At 39.3% G+C, this 15,188-nt stretch overlaps 1 protein-coding gene across 2 annotated transcripts in view; it reads right to left on the reverse strand.

Moving 5' to 3' along the window:
* The window catches only part of CERT1 (ceramide transporter 1), a 372,368-nt gene that overhangs the window by 62,624 nt on the left and 294,556 nt on the right, over nt 1-15,188 (reverse strand). The window contains exons 9-11 of one of the 2 annotated variants that reach the window (XM_029575160.1): nt 11,906-11,989; nt 11,676-11,768; nt 2,419-2,493 (exon numbers count right to left, since the gene is read on the reverse strand). In XM_029575160.1, the coding sequence (XP_029431020.1) occupies nt 2,419-2,493; nt 11,676-11,768; nt 11,906-11,989 (252 nt within the window). The remainder of the gene's footprint in view (nt 1-2,418; nt 2,494-11,675; nt 11,769-11,905; nt 11,990-15,188) is intronic. The other variant, XM_029575169.1, reaches the window with a different exon arrangement.

Raw genomic sequence — 15,188 nt, forward strand, 5'->3', positions numbered from 1 at the left:
GGCTCAGTATCCACTGGTGCGGCTCTGAGGTCCCTCGATGCCAATGCATCGGTCTTCTCTGATCTGAAGAGGCTCTCCATCTTGTTGAGCTGGATCTTATGTCCCTTTGGGGTCATTTGGTGCATTTGCTGCAACTCCAAACATTGTGTGATGCCCCAAGGCAGAGGACATATCTATCATGGGAGTCCGTGATAGACATGGTCCTCACATACCTGGGGCACTGCATAAAATCTGAAGCAAACATGTCATCTCAAAACAAAAGGGATGCGAGATTGAAATCAATTGCGGCAGCCACTAGGCACACCACCACCTCGGGGGATCGATAATGAAAATAAATGTACCCAAAAACATCTAATAACCTATTTAGGATGCTAACAGTTGAACAGTTGAAAGTACTATCCATCCTTCATAAAATTATATATGAAAAACAAGAAAATTGGCTAAGCTCATCTATAAAACTACATACCCCAAACAGAAACCTCAAATCAGCAAGCAAGGGCTTCTAAAAACACCTCCTACGCATTCCAATCAACTCACCTTAACCCAAAAGAGAGCAATATCTCTAGATAGCCCAAAACTCTGGAACTCCCTACCAACTGAACTCAGAACTCAAGAAAACGTAAACACATTCAAAAAAGAGCTAAAAACATGGTAGTTCAACAAAGCATACCAACTCACCCAATTAACAACAACAATTTCACCCTCCACTTCAACCTGAAGTTTAAATGAATTAATGAACTTATCACAACTACAGACTATAACTAAGAAGTTAATCATAAAACAGAACAGTAAATAACTAACATTTGATTCCCCTATGTTTAACAGTTTGAACCTTTTTGAAACTCTGTTTATCCCTTAACATTGCAACCTTCATATTTGTAAACCATTATGATGGATTTAGGATGATGAATTCGAACGGTATATAAAACCCGATAAATAAATAAACCAGGGGACCCAGCATTGACTGTGTGAGGAAATGTGAAAAAAGCACTTCAAGTTGAAAGTAAAAAGTTAAGAAAAAGTTGAGGCTCACCTGACCAAGACGCAAGACTATGGAAAAGAAGACTGAAGGGATCCCATGTGGACAGCTAGTATATTGCATGTGTAAGTATGCTCACTGAGGCTCAAAGTTCTAGAAACTGACAAATTTTCCATGCTGGGTTCCATTCGATTATACGAGGACTGTCATCCTACTTATCCTCTGAGAACTAACATGAACTGCTGAATTTATCCAGTCATCATGTGACTCAGTACAATGTATCACAGATGGGGCTAATTCACTTGGTGTGTGCTTTTGAAGGTGATTGGTTACACCAGGGCTTTATGTTTTTGGAATTGCTAGAGAAGTACAAAGGGGAGGACACTTAGCTAATCAAGCCAATCCATATTATTTTTACTTCATCGTCTGATGAATTCTGGAATATATTTTTCACCTTGCAGTTATGGAGTAGGATGTGTAGATACATGTGGAATGAATGCTGGTTTAATGCATTTTACTTCCAAGCTATAAGAAAACAAAAGTTGAACATTTTGTAAGGAGGTGTAAACCTTCTATAGCAGGGGTGGGCAAACTATGGACTGTGGGCTAAAACCGGCCTACAGAACTCCCTGATCCAGCCCACTTATTCTTAAAAATGCTTCGATTGAAGAAATATTTATCAGCCCACCGTACAGTAATTCTGCAGTTGACCCTGCCTATGTCATTTTTATTTTCATGTTTTATATTCCACTGCCTCAAAAAACTGTTCAGTAAAGATCACAAAAATAACATAGCAGGCCTTTGATGAGGATGTCAATAGGGACAACTGCGGAGCAATGGCATCTGATTTCTTGTATCCTGTTGTGTGTGTGCAGATGGCATGCGCCTGACCTCCTCTGACTGCCCTGTTCCACAGCAGATGAAGATCATGGGATGTACTGCAAGGAGTGGTTGTGCAGGCAGAGCGAGACAACCCACTAGTGCTGCCTGGAAGAGACACAGCTGTGCCTGTTGTGGCCATGCAGACTCCCCGAGATTATCAAGATACTGCTGGGGAGGCAGGGGAGATACCAATGGCTGCTTTAGGAAGAGTACTTGGATCTGGCTGAGGAGAATATTGGAGTCTGGGATGAGAGGGAGATCCCAGGGTCTGGCTGATAAGACTACTCTAAGGGTCTCCACCACTCACTCTGCGCCAAGTGCCAAGGAATGCCCCATCCCTCCCCCTGACCCCTGGTGCAGGCAAGAGCCTCAAATTTGGTCCTTCATAAAAAAAAAAAAAAAAAAAGTTTGCCCACCCCTGTTCTTCAGGCACTGTAGTTATTGAAAGAATTTTACAACTGAGGAACTGACTTAGTTTGCAAGTTAGATGTTAGTCAGAAAAAAAAAAAAATAGAACAGTGAGATATGCAACCCCATTCTGTGTATTCATACAGTACCTGGATGCTGAATCTGTGAACATCAGAGGCATTGACTAGATCAATGGAAGACATGGAAGAAGAGCGACTATAGGGCTACCACAGAGACAGACAAAGAAAAAACCAAGTAATCAGAACAAAGATACCACAACAGAGCATTCAATGAACAGCTTCCAAGCACGAGAAAATGAAGGAAAGAAAAGCAAAAGCACCAATAAGAAAAAAAATCGCTAATGCTGAATTCCTTCACTTGTTATACATTACTGACCCCGAAAAAAATATCAGTTCTAGGATTAGTGAAAACTGAAGACCTCTAACCTGATGCATGATCTATTTTTGCTATATCAGTTATCACTAGTTTTGGCAATCCTCATTTGAAAGTGAAACTTAGAGAGTTAATAATCTTACAAGAATTACAACACTGGAACCCTTAATTTTCTTTCAATTAAGACAAATCTTGTCGCATCTCATCTCTTCTGAAACAACTAGTATGTAATAAAACAAAGTGATGCAGGCAATCATATTCTGATCTTGCAAGCCAATGCACATTTCAGAATGAGGATCCCCATGGGAATAAATTAAGTCACAGATGTAATGCCAAGTAATTGTTTACAGACTGTGGTATTTTCAGCACTAAAAATTTTTTTTTTTGCAGTTTTCAAACACCCTTTATCATACAGATTTATTCTATACTGTTTTAAATTTTAGTGGACCTGGATAACGTAACTAGTTTGACATACTATTCATGCTTGACAGTCACATCTAAACAAAAAGGGCTTCTCATAGCTCTGTTCATATATTTGTCTTGCCTGTGTGTCTTGATTAGATTATAAACTTCATAGAGCTATTGTCTTTGGTACAATTGCTCAGGCCTTTGTGTTTTCAGCTGTTGATTATTGTAATTCCCTGCATGTAGAAATCCCAGGGGCCCACTTTAAAGCACTGCAGGTTTTGTAGACTTCAGCAACACGCCTCCTTCTGGATGGTCAGCAATGGGACCATGTGACTCCTCTTTTGTGCAAGCTCCAATGGCTTCCTATCCCCCAGCAGTGCAATGTAAGGTGTTAGTTGTGATTTTCAAAGCATTAAAGGGTGGTAGCCTCTATCTGAGTTATTACAACAGTACAGTCCCTCCCAAGGCCTGTGTTCACTGAAGAAAGGGCTTTCAAGCATTTCCTCCTAACTCGGACTATTAAACTGAGACTAGGCAGTGTCTTTTTTTTTTTCTTTCTTTATTTGGTCCTACACTTTGGAATGTGCAGCCAGAATCCTTGAGGTCCCTAACTGATATCTCGATGTTCCATAAGCAGTTGAAGGGGGTTCATTTCAAAGATGCTGTTGGTATTTCTGAATAGGCTCAAAGAAGGGGGAAAAATAATCAGAGTTGTTAAGCCATATTTATTTTTTGTATTGTGTTTTATATTTGTATTTTGTCTATTTACTTTTAAAGAAATTTGTAATTTGTGTTTTAAATATTGTAATTCGCCTAGCACATGAAGTTATAGGTTAAAAAAAAAACAGAGCACGGACTATCATTTATGTGCATCTGTACAATGCTCTGTACGTCTTACTGCACTACAGAAACAATTAGTGGTAGTAACAGCAGCAGTAATAAAAACCTTAGGGCAATCTCTTATCAAATTTTCACATTTCTCCTCACCTAAGGGCCTGATTTCTCATTTTTATGTATGATAAAAAATAGTATGCCAGGCCCATTTGGAGCTTAAGTAGTGATACAAATGACCTCCAAAAGAAGGCGTTTACCTGCAATTGTTTACTGAAGATAACATTTACATAGATTCACACTGATTAGTTATATCACCTGCCCTGTGCCATCCAGAGGAGCTTCTCAAGCAAAAATTTCTAGAACTTAGAATTCTGCCCTACAGCCAATGGCCATCTATTAATCTCTCTTCAATCATGGAATGTAACGCATCCAAGAGCAGATGGCTTTGTGACTTACTGAAAACACTACAGATAGCATTCATAAACTAAAAGATCGCTGAAAGAGGAAGCCAGGCAACAATACCTGTAAAAATTAAGAGAAGCTGGGAAAGTAGTCAGGAATGTGAAAATTCAAATAGAAGAAAAAATAGCAAGGAATAGAAAGGAATTGTATGCATATACGGGTATATATATATTATATACCAACAAAGAGTTTAACAAGGACTCACTTTAGCAGAGCTTAAGAACATTCTTGAGTTGAAACTAAATTAATGCTCATAAATTAACAATCTGAGCTGAGTTTATACTCATGTGCGACAGACTTGTTGCCCTCAAGCAGACATCAGTGAGCAGAGCTAAAGAACTGAGAGAAATCTGAAGAATTTGAGAGAAAAATTATATTCTTTAATTCTACACACATTCATAGCAGAAAGTATCAAATACTGTTTTCATACATAGACTCTTAATAGTACACATTTCTGGATTAGTCTGGCTTCAACTCCTGTTCTCACATTATGCTGCTATTCCAAGATTAAATGTGTGGAAGTTTATTCATATTTAGGGCTGATTCACTAGCGTTATCTTCCAGTCTATGTCTATTGGAAAAGCATTATTAAATCGGGCCTTTATTTCTAGAGCTACTCTAAATTGCAATTCGCATACATTTATTCCAGATTTAGTTGCTCCTGGAATAAATAATGCAGAAGTGAAATTACCTTCCTGAATGGGATTAGTTATTTCAAGATTAATGTGGAGCTTGCTCTCATTTCCCTTTACTGTGAATGTTTAGAGTGAAAATACATTCACTGCTTGATTAGAGGAGCATGGGAAAACAGTATGTCAATTTTGATCTAACATTTAAAAAAGTAAAGTGCTTATAAATATATCAAGGGTTTAGGAAACTTTGGTAGATAAAATTCAATGTGAAGCAAGAAGCATCTCAAATTTGTTGATGTTTCAGAGTGAAAGATCCTAGATGTATGAAACCAAAAGCAAGAATCACTATGGCAAAGCATAGATTGGAAATACTGCACACATAGAAAACACTTCTGAGAGGGACTCTGAAAAACAAAGGTATGTATAAAGATTTCAGGAGAAGCAGCAATGGGGTCTTGGATTCCCCCGATATTTTTTATTTTTATTTATTTCATGAAAGGAAGTGTCCTCTGGTAAGGAATGATTTCCAGTCAGTAGTGGAAAGGATTCTGATAGATGACCTGGAGAGTACTCTTTAGCACTATTCTCATCAGATAAAGATTTGTTGTCTTTGAACATCAGACTCCATGATAATGTGAGGTTGGGGCAGAGCATGCTGATCCAGGTACCAAGGGTCCAGGTTGGATCACAAACCAATCTTTGTATGAGGCAGGGTTACACTGAGAAGTCAGTATCCATGCTGAAGGAGTAATGTCTCAGAAACAGAAAAAGTTCAGACAGTCAAAAACAAGTGGTAAACTGTCTATAAGACAGCAGAAGACGACCAGTCCAGTCAATTGGCACAGAAAACCACGTATGGTCATATGTAACCTCCTCCCCCCCCCAAAAAAAATATACAACTACATATGTACACCTGGAAGAAATGAGTGCTGTCCATAGTCATACAGACATACATAAAGAATATGCAAGATAATCCCAGACAAATAAATGGAAAAATGCTGAAGACAGCAAGGATGATGTGAAGAGGATAACAAATATATTAATTTCTCAAATACTGCATGGATCATTAACAAAAAGTAATGAAAGATGTTCTAATCATGTGCTGAGTTAAAAAAAATGCTGTGGTTTGGTGACTTTAAAAATACCATTTCAATTGAACAGACTAGCCAGAGAATACTAAACTAAGCCAGGCAAAAACACAGTAAATACCCAAAGCGTCAACGTATTTCCTATAGAGAGAGTAGAAAAACCTAACAGCTGCACCAACCCCTCTGTCCAGAGTATTCAGAAAATTCTACAGCTGTAAAATCAAAGACCTTTGGAGAAACCTGTAAGCTAACCAATACTTAGAAAATTCAAAAATTTCTAAGGACAGTAGAGCGTTCTGCATCGAGTACCTCAATTATGATGTCTGAGAATAGCCCAGGGTGAACAGACTTGAAAATACATCAGAAGAAAATATTCTTAGGTGTCACAAGCTCTAGAATTTGAATGCTCATATCAAAGGCAATGTAGTATTAGGTGTTGGAAGAAAAAATTAATTTTATCAGCCATTTTGGAGATGTCGAACTATGAAACACTTGATATTAAAAAGGTATTGACAATGTAAACAACCCTCGCATTTTCACAGCACATAAGGTGCACTGAATGTCCACTTTCAAGGAATGGAGGACACAATGCAGATATGCATCAAACATCTAGCTGTTAAGATAAAATGAGGTACTGGCCACCTAAAAAAAGTGCAGGTGTGTCTTTCCTTGAAGATGTTAAGGCTCTGGAACCAGCAAGCAGTGCACCTTGTAAATACACTAAATTGCCTAATGAATGTAGGCTTTAGAAATGAGCAGGAACCACTGAAATAAAGTTTTAAACATTTTCTGCAAGCTGAAAAGTTTCACAGTCCACTGATGCACACTTATCCTAAAAGTACTGAGATGTTATGCAGGAAAAAGTTCACTTAACAGTCAAGATACTGGTCCATGGAAAGAAAAATGCACTCCTAGGGAATTGTATATCAGGTGAGTTGTGACTAAAACGGTAGGTGTGTCAAGTATATGTTATATGCACATACATGTAAGGAACTCTGTACATGCCAAAGCACCTTAGAGGCTGTAAAATTTGGATTTATTCTACTGTAAATGCTTAATGTGGGAAACAAAAGGACAGAAATTTCACAAGAAGAGGAAGTCTGTTTGATGCACCCATTTTGAGGCTGGTAAGATGGCCATGAAGAATAGCTGCTTGGGTTTGCTATTTAAAGCCAGAGCACAGGCTGTCTGGGAAGCTTCTTAATTTTCCTATGCATGACCCAAATTATCCTTTGACTAATGATCAAAGTATCTCAGGTAACATTGGTCCCCTACAGAAAACGTCAGGAAACGTGTAATCTTCACAGGCAACATATCAAGATGCACTTGAAAATTCTTCTTAATCAAACCAGTGGCACTCAATATGATTGGGACAATTTCTTTATCTTTCCATTACATTTTCTTGGTCTCTGGTTATCTCTTTATACAATCTACAGAATAATCACTGGGTACCTACACCTCTATCAGCAATGCCATTCTTGTGTTCATCTCCTTCACCACAATATCTGTTTTCTGTGCATTAATCTTCCTATCGGTGGAAACCAGAATGTCATAACTTTGTTGTTCTCCCAATATTTGATACATCGATGTTATTCATTGGAAGCTGTGTAAACAAGCCGTGCTATTGTGTGCGCCTTTCTTTATACAGGTTTTTTTGACTTTACACATCTCATCACAGGGTGTGATGTGCTAATCATTTCCAGTTCTGTTCTGCAGAATCTGCGTTTGTTTTACCAGTCTTTTCTAGGCTGGTTGTAAACCATCTCGCCTGCAGTCCACTATCCTGTGCTGAAATTACCAATCTCTCATTCATAGGTTTGAGGTTACGTCTTCTCAACCACTGCTGTGTCAAATCTTGATCCACAGGGGTTGCTGAAGTAGCTCTCTGTACTTCCCACTGTGCTTATGCTTGTGCCAATTATCCTTCCTAGTTTGCTGAAATGATTCTTTAAAGAGTTTGTCTTGCTAATTCTGCAGCTTCTTTGCCTTTGTGTACTGGTGGATCTTCAGTCATTCCCTCTACCACAGGGGTTCCCAACCCTGTCCTGGGGCCCCCCCCCTCCAGTCAGTCAGGTTTTGAGGATATCCACAATGAATATGCATGAGAAAATTTGCATGAACTGCCTCCATAACATGTAAATTCTCTCATATGCATATTGTCTATATCCTGAAAACCCAACTGGCTAGGATTGAGAACCACTGCTCTACCAGAAAGATTACCTAGCTTAATGACTAGACTGAGGATGGCTGCTTGCTTTCATACTTCTGAACTATTTTAGCATTTGGGTCTGTTGATGCCATTAAATATGCCTGAAGGCCTATTATAGTAGCTGTATAGGTATAACCAATTTCAATAAGACCCATACCAACCTTCAGCCCTAGGGATGCACAATCTCGGCATGCACCGGTTCTTATAAATTATCTGATGGGCACGGAGGAGCTTTTTTGTTTTTACTTCCAATTCTTCAAGATATTTATGAAGCCAATCTACTATTTCAAAACTGTTTGACAATACAAGAATTGCAAGCTAGTTAATAGCTTGTGTCTTATTTCATGCTGTTGAAGGCATTAATCAATATCAGCATTACTCTTCTATAGTACACTCTTACCTGATCTTTTCTCTGAATTTATGTTGAATTTTTCCACCTTCCTCTATGCCTAGATATTTATATAGACCTTCCTGCTTCAGTTCCTTTATATTGCAATCTTCAGTCAGGGAGATGTTTTCAATTTTGCTTAATTTTCCTTTAAGGAAAATTGTCTTAGCATATTTGTCCAAGCCAAATATCCTGATTTCATCTGAGAGACTTCACTTCATGAAAGTGCTTTGCTAAATGAGCATCTCAAGAACTGCAGAATTTCAGATCAATAAATAGTAAGTGTGATATCACTGGTGTGGCACCTGCTATGTTTAGCTGTCTCATGTCCCCTTTGGTCCTACTTTTACAAACTACCTGGCTCCATTTTTCTGTTCCTATGTTTTTCATATGCCCACTGAGGGTATGGTAATGGAGATGTGTTTGTGTTCCATGAGTATCTACCATGATTCTGGTCCTTGTCTCTTCTATGTATCCTGTCTTTGCAATTTTGTTCCGTTGTCTTAGTGTTAGCATAACTCTCCTGTATCTGAGTTTGTTTCTCTTCATTTCCTCCGACCACTCACAGAAAGCACGCCTCCAGTGGATGCATGTAGTTTGTGCTAGAGGGGAAGAGAAGCTGTATATGTGATGCCTTCTTTCCTGCTTTGCATTTGCTGTGTATTATTTTGTCTGGAAGGCATTGAAAGTGACTGTCCACTTAGTCTATCAACTCATATATAAAACGCTCTTAGGGGCTGATTCAATTTTCTGTTTGTCTTCTGGCAATGACAACTTCTATGAAATTTCCCCAATCCGGTAAAAAATTAGAAACAAGATGGAACATTAGCCTGGCACCAACTCTATTGAAAATGACTTTTATCTGGGTAAGGTAGAAGGGTGATCTCTAAGGATGAAGTGATTTTCAATATGATTAATGTTGAAGAGAGTTAGAAAATGTATGCATTAGCATGGTTTCTGCTTCCTCTGTTTTTTCAGTTTTGCCTGGATATGCTCATTATCTGCCTCCAAGAGCAGCATGAGGAGGTAGTCAGCACCCTGAGATGAAGCATAACACTCCAACCCTTCCAGGTCAGTTACCTTGGTTCCTGGCCTTCCCCTGGGAAGAGGGTACAAAATTTAAGACCCATTTCCTTGTTTTTGTTAAAGAATACTATTTTTGCTCTACTCTTGTTCCTTTGTTTTTTTTCTAATTTTAGTGGTGTGAGCCTAAGTAATAAGTATGAGCATTTTAATGTGAATGCCTGCATATAGAATAGATCTCAATGTGAGAAAGATTGTTTAAAAAGTGATAAAGCATCAAATGTGGAAGAGGAAGTTGAAGGGGACCCACGTTTGGTTAGTGAGTGTATTGAGATGACTGAGCAGTAGCTATGAACTAGTAATGCAGTTTTTCCAACAGATAGTTGTCCTTGTGTACTGAAGTGATCATGGGTCTGTATTTAAGAGTTGAGAGAGGGCTTCAAAATGGGACTTTTCTTGTAACATTTTCTTAAGACTTTCTAGATTCCATTTCTATGGAACTGGATATAGTACAAAAAAACAAAACTGTCACATGACAGCTCCCGTGATTTTCCATAGGAGGCAAAGAAAATAAATTTCCTTCCATAATAAATAATGGGGGCTATGCAAAGATTTACTCCTGCTCCAAGTTAGAGTAAATCTATTTGGAATACAGAGTTCAAGCAGGCAAATAAAAGTCGCTTAGTACAGACACTCTTCAATGTATTCAATATCTTTTTTTTGCTCATGAATTTCAAAACTGACTAGTTGGCAGGCAAATATCCCCTTTTGTGATGGGAAATATTTGGCAGAATCTAATATTTAGCTGCTATTCACCTATTGGAAGCCCAAACCTCCAATGGGAGGATCAGCTTCCAAGAAGCACCAGTGTTATTTGACAGGGGCAGCCAAGTGAGTTCTAACTGAACTGTCACTCTGAGGAGACACGCATGAAGCAGTCTTCAAGTGGAGCCTCACCAGTAAAATCTACTAAGATGTTTGCATCCAGGCTGCAGTTGCTGAAAATGTCTAACAAATCTAAACAGAGATGGATAGAAGAAATGGAGGATAATACTGTTTAATTCATTAAAAAAAAGATTAAAATACAGAGTGAATGTGAGACTCCTCTCTGGGCTGAGAAAAAAATAAATTTGATGAAGTGAAAGGTTGACAACTGGTTGTTAGGCAAAACTGCAAGTTTTAGACTTGTAACTTTGTTAAGCTCCATGGCACATGACAGGTAAGGTGACCTAGACTGAATTCACAGAAAAAAAGTTTAAGAGAATGACATGGCTTAAATGCAAATGTCTTGGTATTTTGAGGCAGAGCTGCTGTAGAATAATTCAACTAGACCAGAAATCACTGCACTCTGTATTAGCTTTTTAAAGTTGTTTTTTTTTGCATGCAGGAATCCAGTTTCATATTAGATTTTGAAAATTAGTAAAAGATTTGGAAGATCAGGAACTTTAATAAATTAGATATTAAAAATCTAATTGTAATGCATGTTTACTTGTTCTGAGAGATGACTAAGGAATTCTCCCTTCTGTAAATATCTATCTTAAAAGAGGGGAAAGGATACAGAAAGAAAAAAAATTGTTGTTACCAAAGCTCTCTAGTGAAACCAACGTACCAAACAGCAAATACCACTTTCAGATATGCTGCATAATAGGCTTTTTGGAAATCTGCTTTTTAAATAAAGATATTTAACTTGAATGATTTTAGATAATTTTATCAGAACTATGTGAACACTCCAAATTTCCTGGAACTTTTGAAGTGCAGAAGGGAAGTTACATATGAATTAAGGACATCTTGACTTGGTGAGGGCAGTGAACAAGCTTGTCCTGAACTGAAGGAACAATTGAATTGTTTGACTAACACCCAGTAGTTGTATCACACCTATGTGAAATCACATTAGAAGAATTAACTGCCAAGCAAATGTTTCCAATTTCTTTACAGACCATCCTGGAAGTAATTTTAGTATATGACTTACCGACTGGACAAATCTGTGAGTCCCCACAGCTGAATATGCATCACTCGGGGGTGGCGACGTTGGCCGATGTAACCTGACCTTTTCACAGTGAGACTTTAAAAAAAAAAAAAAAAAACCCCCAAAACAATTTAGTTTGATTTTGTAGAAATTTAGCACAACATTCCTCATTTTTAGCTTTTAACCAACACCAATCAAATATCCCTTCACATTTTGACATTAACTTAAAATACCTGCTCTATTTTATCTTGCCGGTCCAGGGCAGCTTCAACAGCATCAAAGAATTCCTCTTCATTAATCAGACTATTAGGTCCTTCCTAGTACAACACAGAAAATATATGAAAATATAATTGCCACAATATGTTCAATGCAAAAGCTGAATCTTAGAGAATAAATTTATGTAGACGAAGAATCAAACTAGTTTGTGGCCATCATGCAAGTTGACTTCATTTGCGGCAGGAGGCCAAACCAGATAGGTGATTGTTTACTGAAACGAGCTAAATTGGCCAATGTCAAGATTTGCAGCAACATATCAGCCCAAGACTGAATGAAGTCACTGTATAACTGTGGTTCTTAATCTCCATCTACAGGATACACCAGCTAGTATGGTTTTCAGGATATTCACAATGGAAATGCAGAATATATCTTATTCTGTGCTTGTAAAAGTCAATTGTTTTGCTGTGGCAAGGTGAGAGCACTGTTTCCCATGGAAGCAAATCAGCAGTGTGATTTTCCAGCCTACCCTGTCACACACAGTTTCATAAATAAATTGTTACCCCAATTAGGTTAGGTAAGAAATTCTTCACAATAAGAGTCAATTAGGGATTTGCATTAACCAGTAATTAATCTTGCCCTTAGCAACTGATTAACTGTAGTCCTACTGCAGGTAACTGACAGATTAAAATAAGGTTCCTTAAATGTATTAGGGTATTTTAAATTTGATTAACTGGCACCACTTCCTATACAACTTTAAATAATTAACTCCTCAAAAACATTAAGATGCAAACAATTGAAGGATGGGGCAATTCAGTCTTTTGCACAAAGTTCTACATTAATAATCTTCTGTTGGTAACAGGTTATATGAACCCAGTGCAAAGACTCCTGGCTCTCAGAAAAAGAGTCCAATTTCTGGAAGCTAGAGTGGTAGACCTGGAGGAGCTGAGGCAGACAGGTTTATAGATGAAACCTTCAGGGACATAGTAGAGTGGTCCCCAATCCAGTACGGCAGCTCCTATGCTATTCTGGAGAAGTAATGTCACCTAGAAGGAAAGCATCACATTGGTGTGACAGGAAGTGATCCTGTTGCTAGGACCAGCCCTTCGGGTGATGCATTATCCTTTCACACAAAGGATGTGTCACCAGGGTCATGTGCTCAAGGGGGAACAGTTAGGACTGGCATTAGAGTTGGTGATTGAATCATTAGAAATGTAGAGAACTGAATGGCTGGTGGGTGAGAGGATCACTTGGTAATTTGCTTGCTTGGTGCAACGATAGACAGTAAACCTCACACATCACCTAAGATTTTAGATTGCTGGGGAGGTGCTGGCTGTCATGGTAAACATGTGTACCAATGATATAGGAAGGTACAGAAGGAAGGGTCTGGAAGCCAAATTTGGGCTTTTAGAGAGGAAATGTTGGGAATTATTAGAAATCAAAGAAAATTCTCTCTCACTCAGAGCATAGTTAAGCTTTGGAATTCATTGCCAGAGAATGTGGTACAGCAATTAGAGTAATTGGGTTTAAAAAAGGTTTGGATATGTTCCTAGAGGAAAAATCCATAAACTGCTGTTATAATTAATAAGCAAAGGTAGCTTGTGATTTATCTAATGTTTAGGTACTTGCCAGATACTTGACTTGGATTGGCCACTGTTGGAAACATGATACTGGACTTCATGGACCCTTGGTCTGACCCAGTATGGCATATCTTATGTTTTAAGCCAGTGCCGCAACTTGAACTTTAAAGGTATATTAAAGGCCAAACCCTTAAGTAAGCCGTCCTGTAAAAGTTCCACAATCAAAGGAATATCCACCTTGATTGGTTGAGAACTTTGCTCAGAACACCAGGCCTCAAAGACCCTCCAAACTAGCATAAGCTAGTGTAGTAGAAAATTTCCAAGCCGAAGAAGAGTGGACATTACACAAGGCGAATAACAGTGCTTCAACAGTCGAGCCCTTTCAATGGCCAAACCATAAGACAGAACAGACCTGGATCCTCGTGTACAATGGGGCCCTGATGTAACAGATCCGTCCAATACGGTAGCCAGAGGGGACTGCCCACTCGAAGTGTCTAAAGATTGGCGTGCCACGTCCTTCGAACCCAATCCAGAGCCAATAAAAGGATGATGTTGGTTTGACTTGAAATCTTCTGTACCAGTCTGCCTATTAAAGGCCAAGGCGGGAACACATACCGCAGGGCGCCATGTGGCCAATCCTGAACAAGAGTAACTATGCCCATCTCTTTTGGGTTCTGCCTGCGACTGAAGAAGCGTGGAACTTTTGCATTGGGGAAGTTTGCCAGACAGGTCTAGATCCAGTAAACCCCAGTGGTCCACCAAGAGCTGGAAGGCTTCATCCGCCAGCTCCCGTTCTCTGGGTCCGGGCTTCTCCTGCTGTGGAAATAGGCTCTGATATTGTCCTATCTGGCAATATGAGAGCCGGATATGCTGTCCTTCCATACCATGAGCACATCTATCCCCTCCAACACCTGTTGACTCTTGGTTCCATCCTGATTGATGTAAGCCACTGTTGTTGCACTGTGACATTATCTAGACAACCTGAGCCTCTAGCCACTTGGCGATCTGCAAGCATGCCAACTGAACTGCTCATGCCTCCAAGTCTGTTGATGTCCTACTGCATCCCAGTGCCCTTGGCATCACCAACTCCTGACAATGAGCTCCCCAGTCCCGGAATCTTGCATCTGTCGTGAGTACCAACCAATCCAGCGCCAGAGAAATTCCCTTCCTGAGATGGTCTACATGTACCCACCTGTCCAACAGGGATTTCACCTCTAATAGAAGGAGCAGCTTCACCACATAATTCTGCAACTGCAGATTCCATCGGGAGAACAAAGCATGCTGAAGAGGGCACATATGTGCCCTTGACCAGGGAACCACTTCTAATGTGGCAGCCATCAACTCCACGATCTGTAAATAAGACCATATGGTCAGACAAACAGAGTTCCGCAGGGATCGGACTTGCAGCATTGATGAGTGGATCCAAGAGTTCGGCAGAAACACTCTGCCCTGCCTTTTATTGAATTGAACCTCGAGATACTCCAGGGTCTGAGATGGCTATAAATTTCTCTGGGCTAGATTCACCTCCCAGCCTAGTTCCTGTAGCAAAGAAACCATCCTGCAGGAGATGAAGAGACTCTTCCAATGTCTTGGCTTGAATTAACCAGTTCAGCTTGCACTGAACTATAATGCCCTCCTTGCAAAGGGTCACCACTATCACTTCCATGGCCCTGAAACTCAAGGCCTACAATGAAGGTTCACGCTTAGCTTTCCCATGCATATA

The sequence above is a fragment of the Rhinatrema bivittatum genome, chromosome 1 (genome assembly GCF_901001135.1).
Source record: "Rhinatrema bivittatum chromosome 1, aRhiBiv1.1, whole genome shotgun sequence".
Classification (NCBI taxonomy): Eukaryota; Metazoa; Chordata; class Amphibia; order Gymnophiona; family Rhinatrematidae; genus Rhinatrema; species Rhinatrema bivittatum.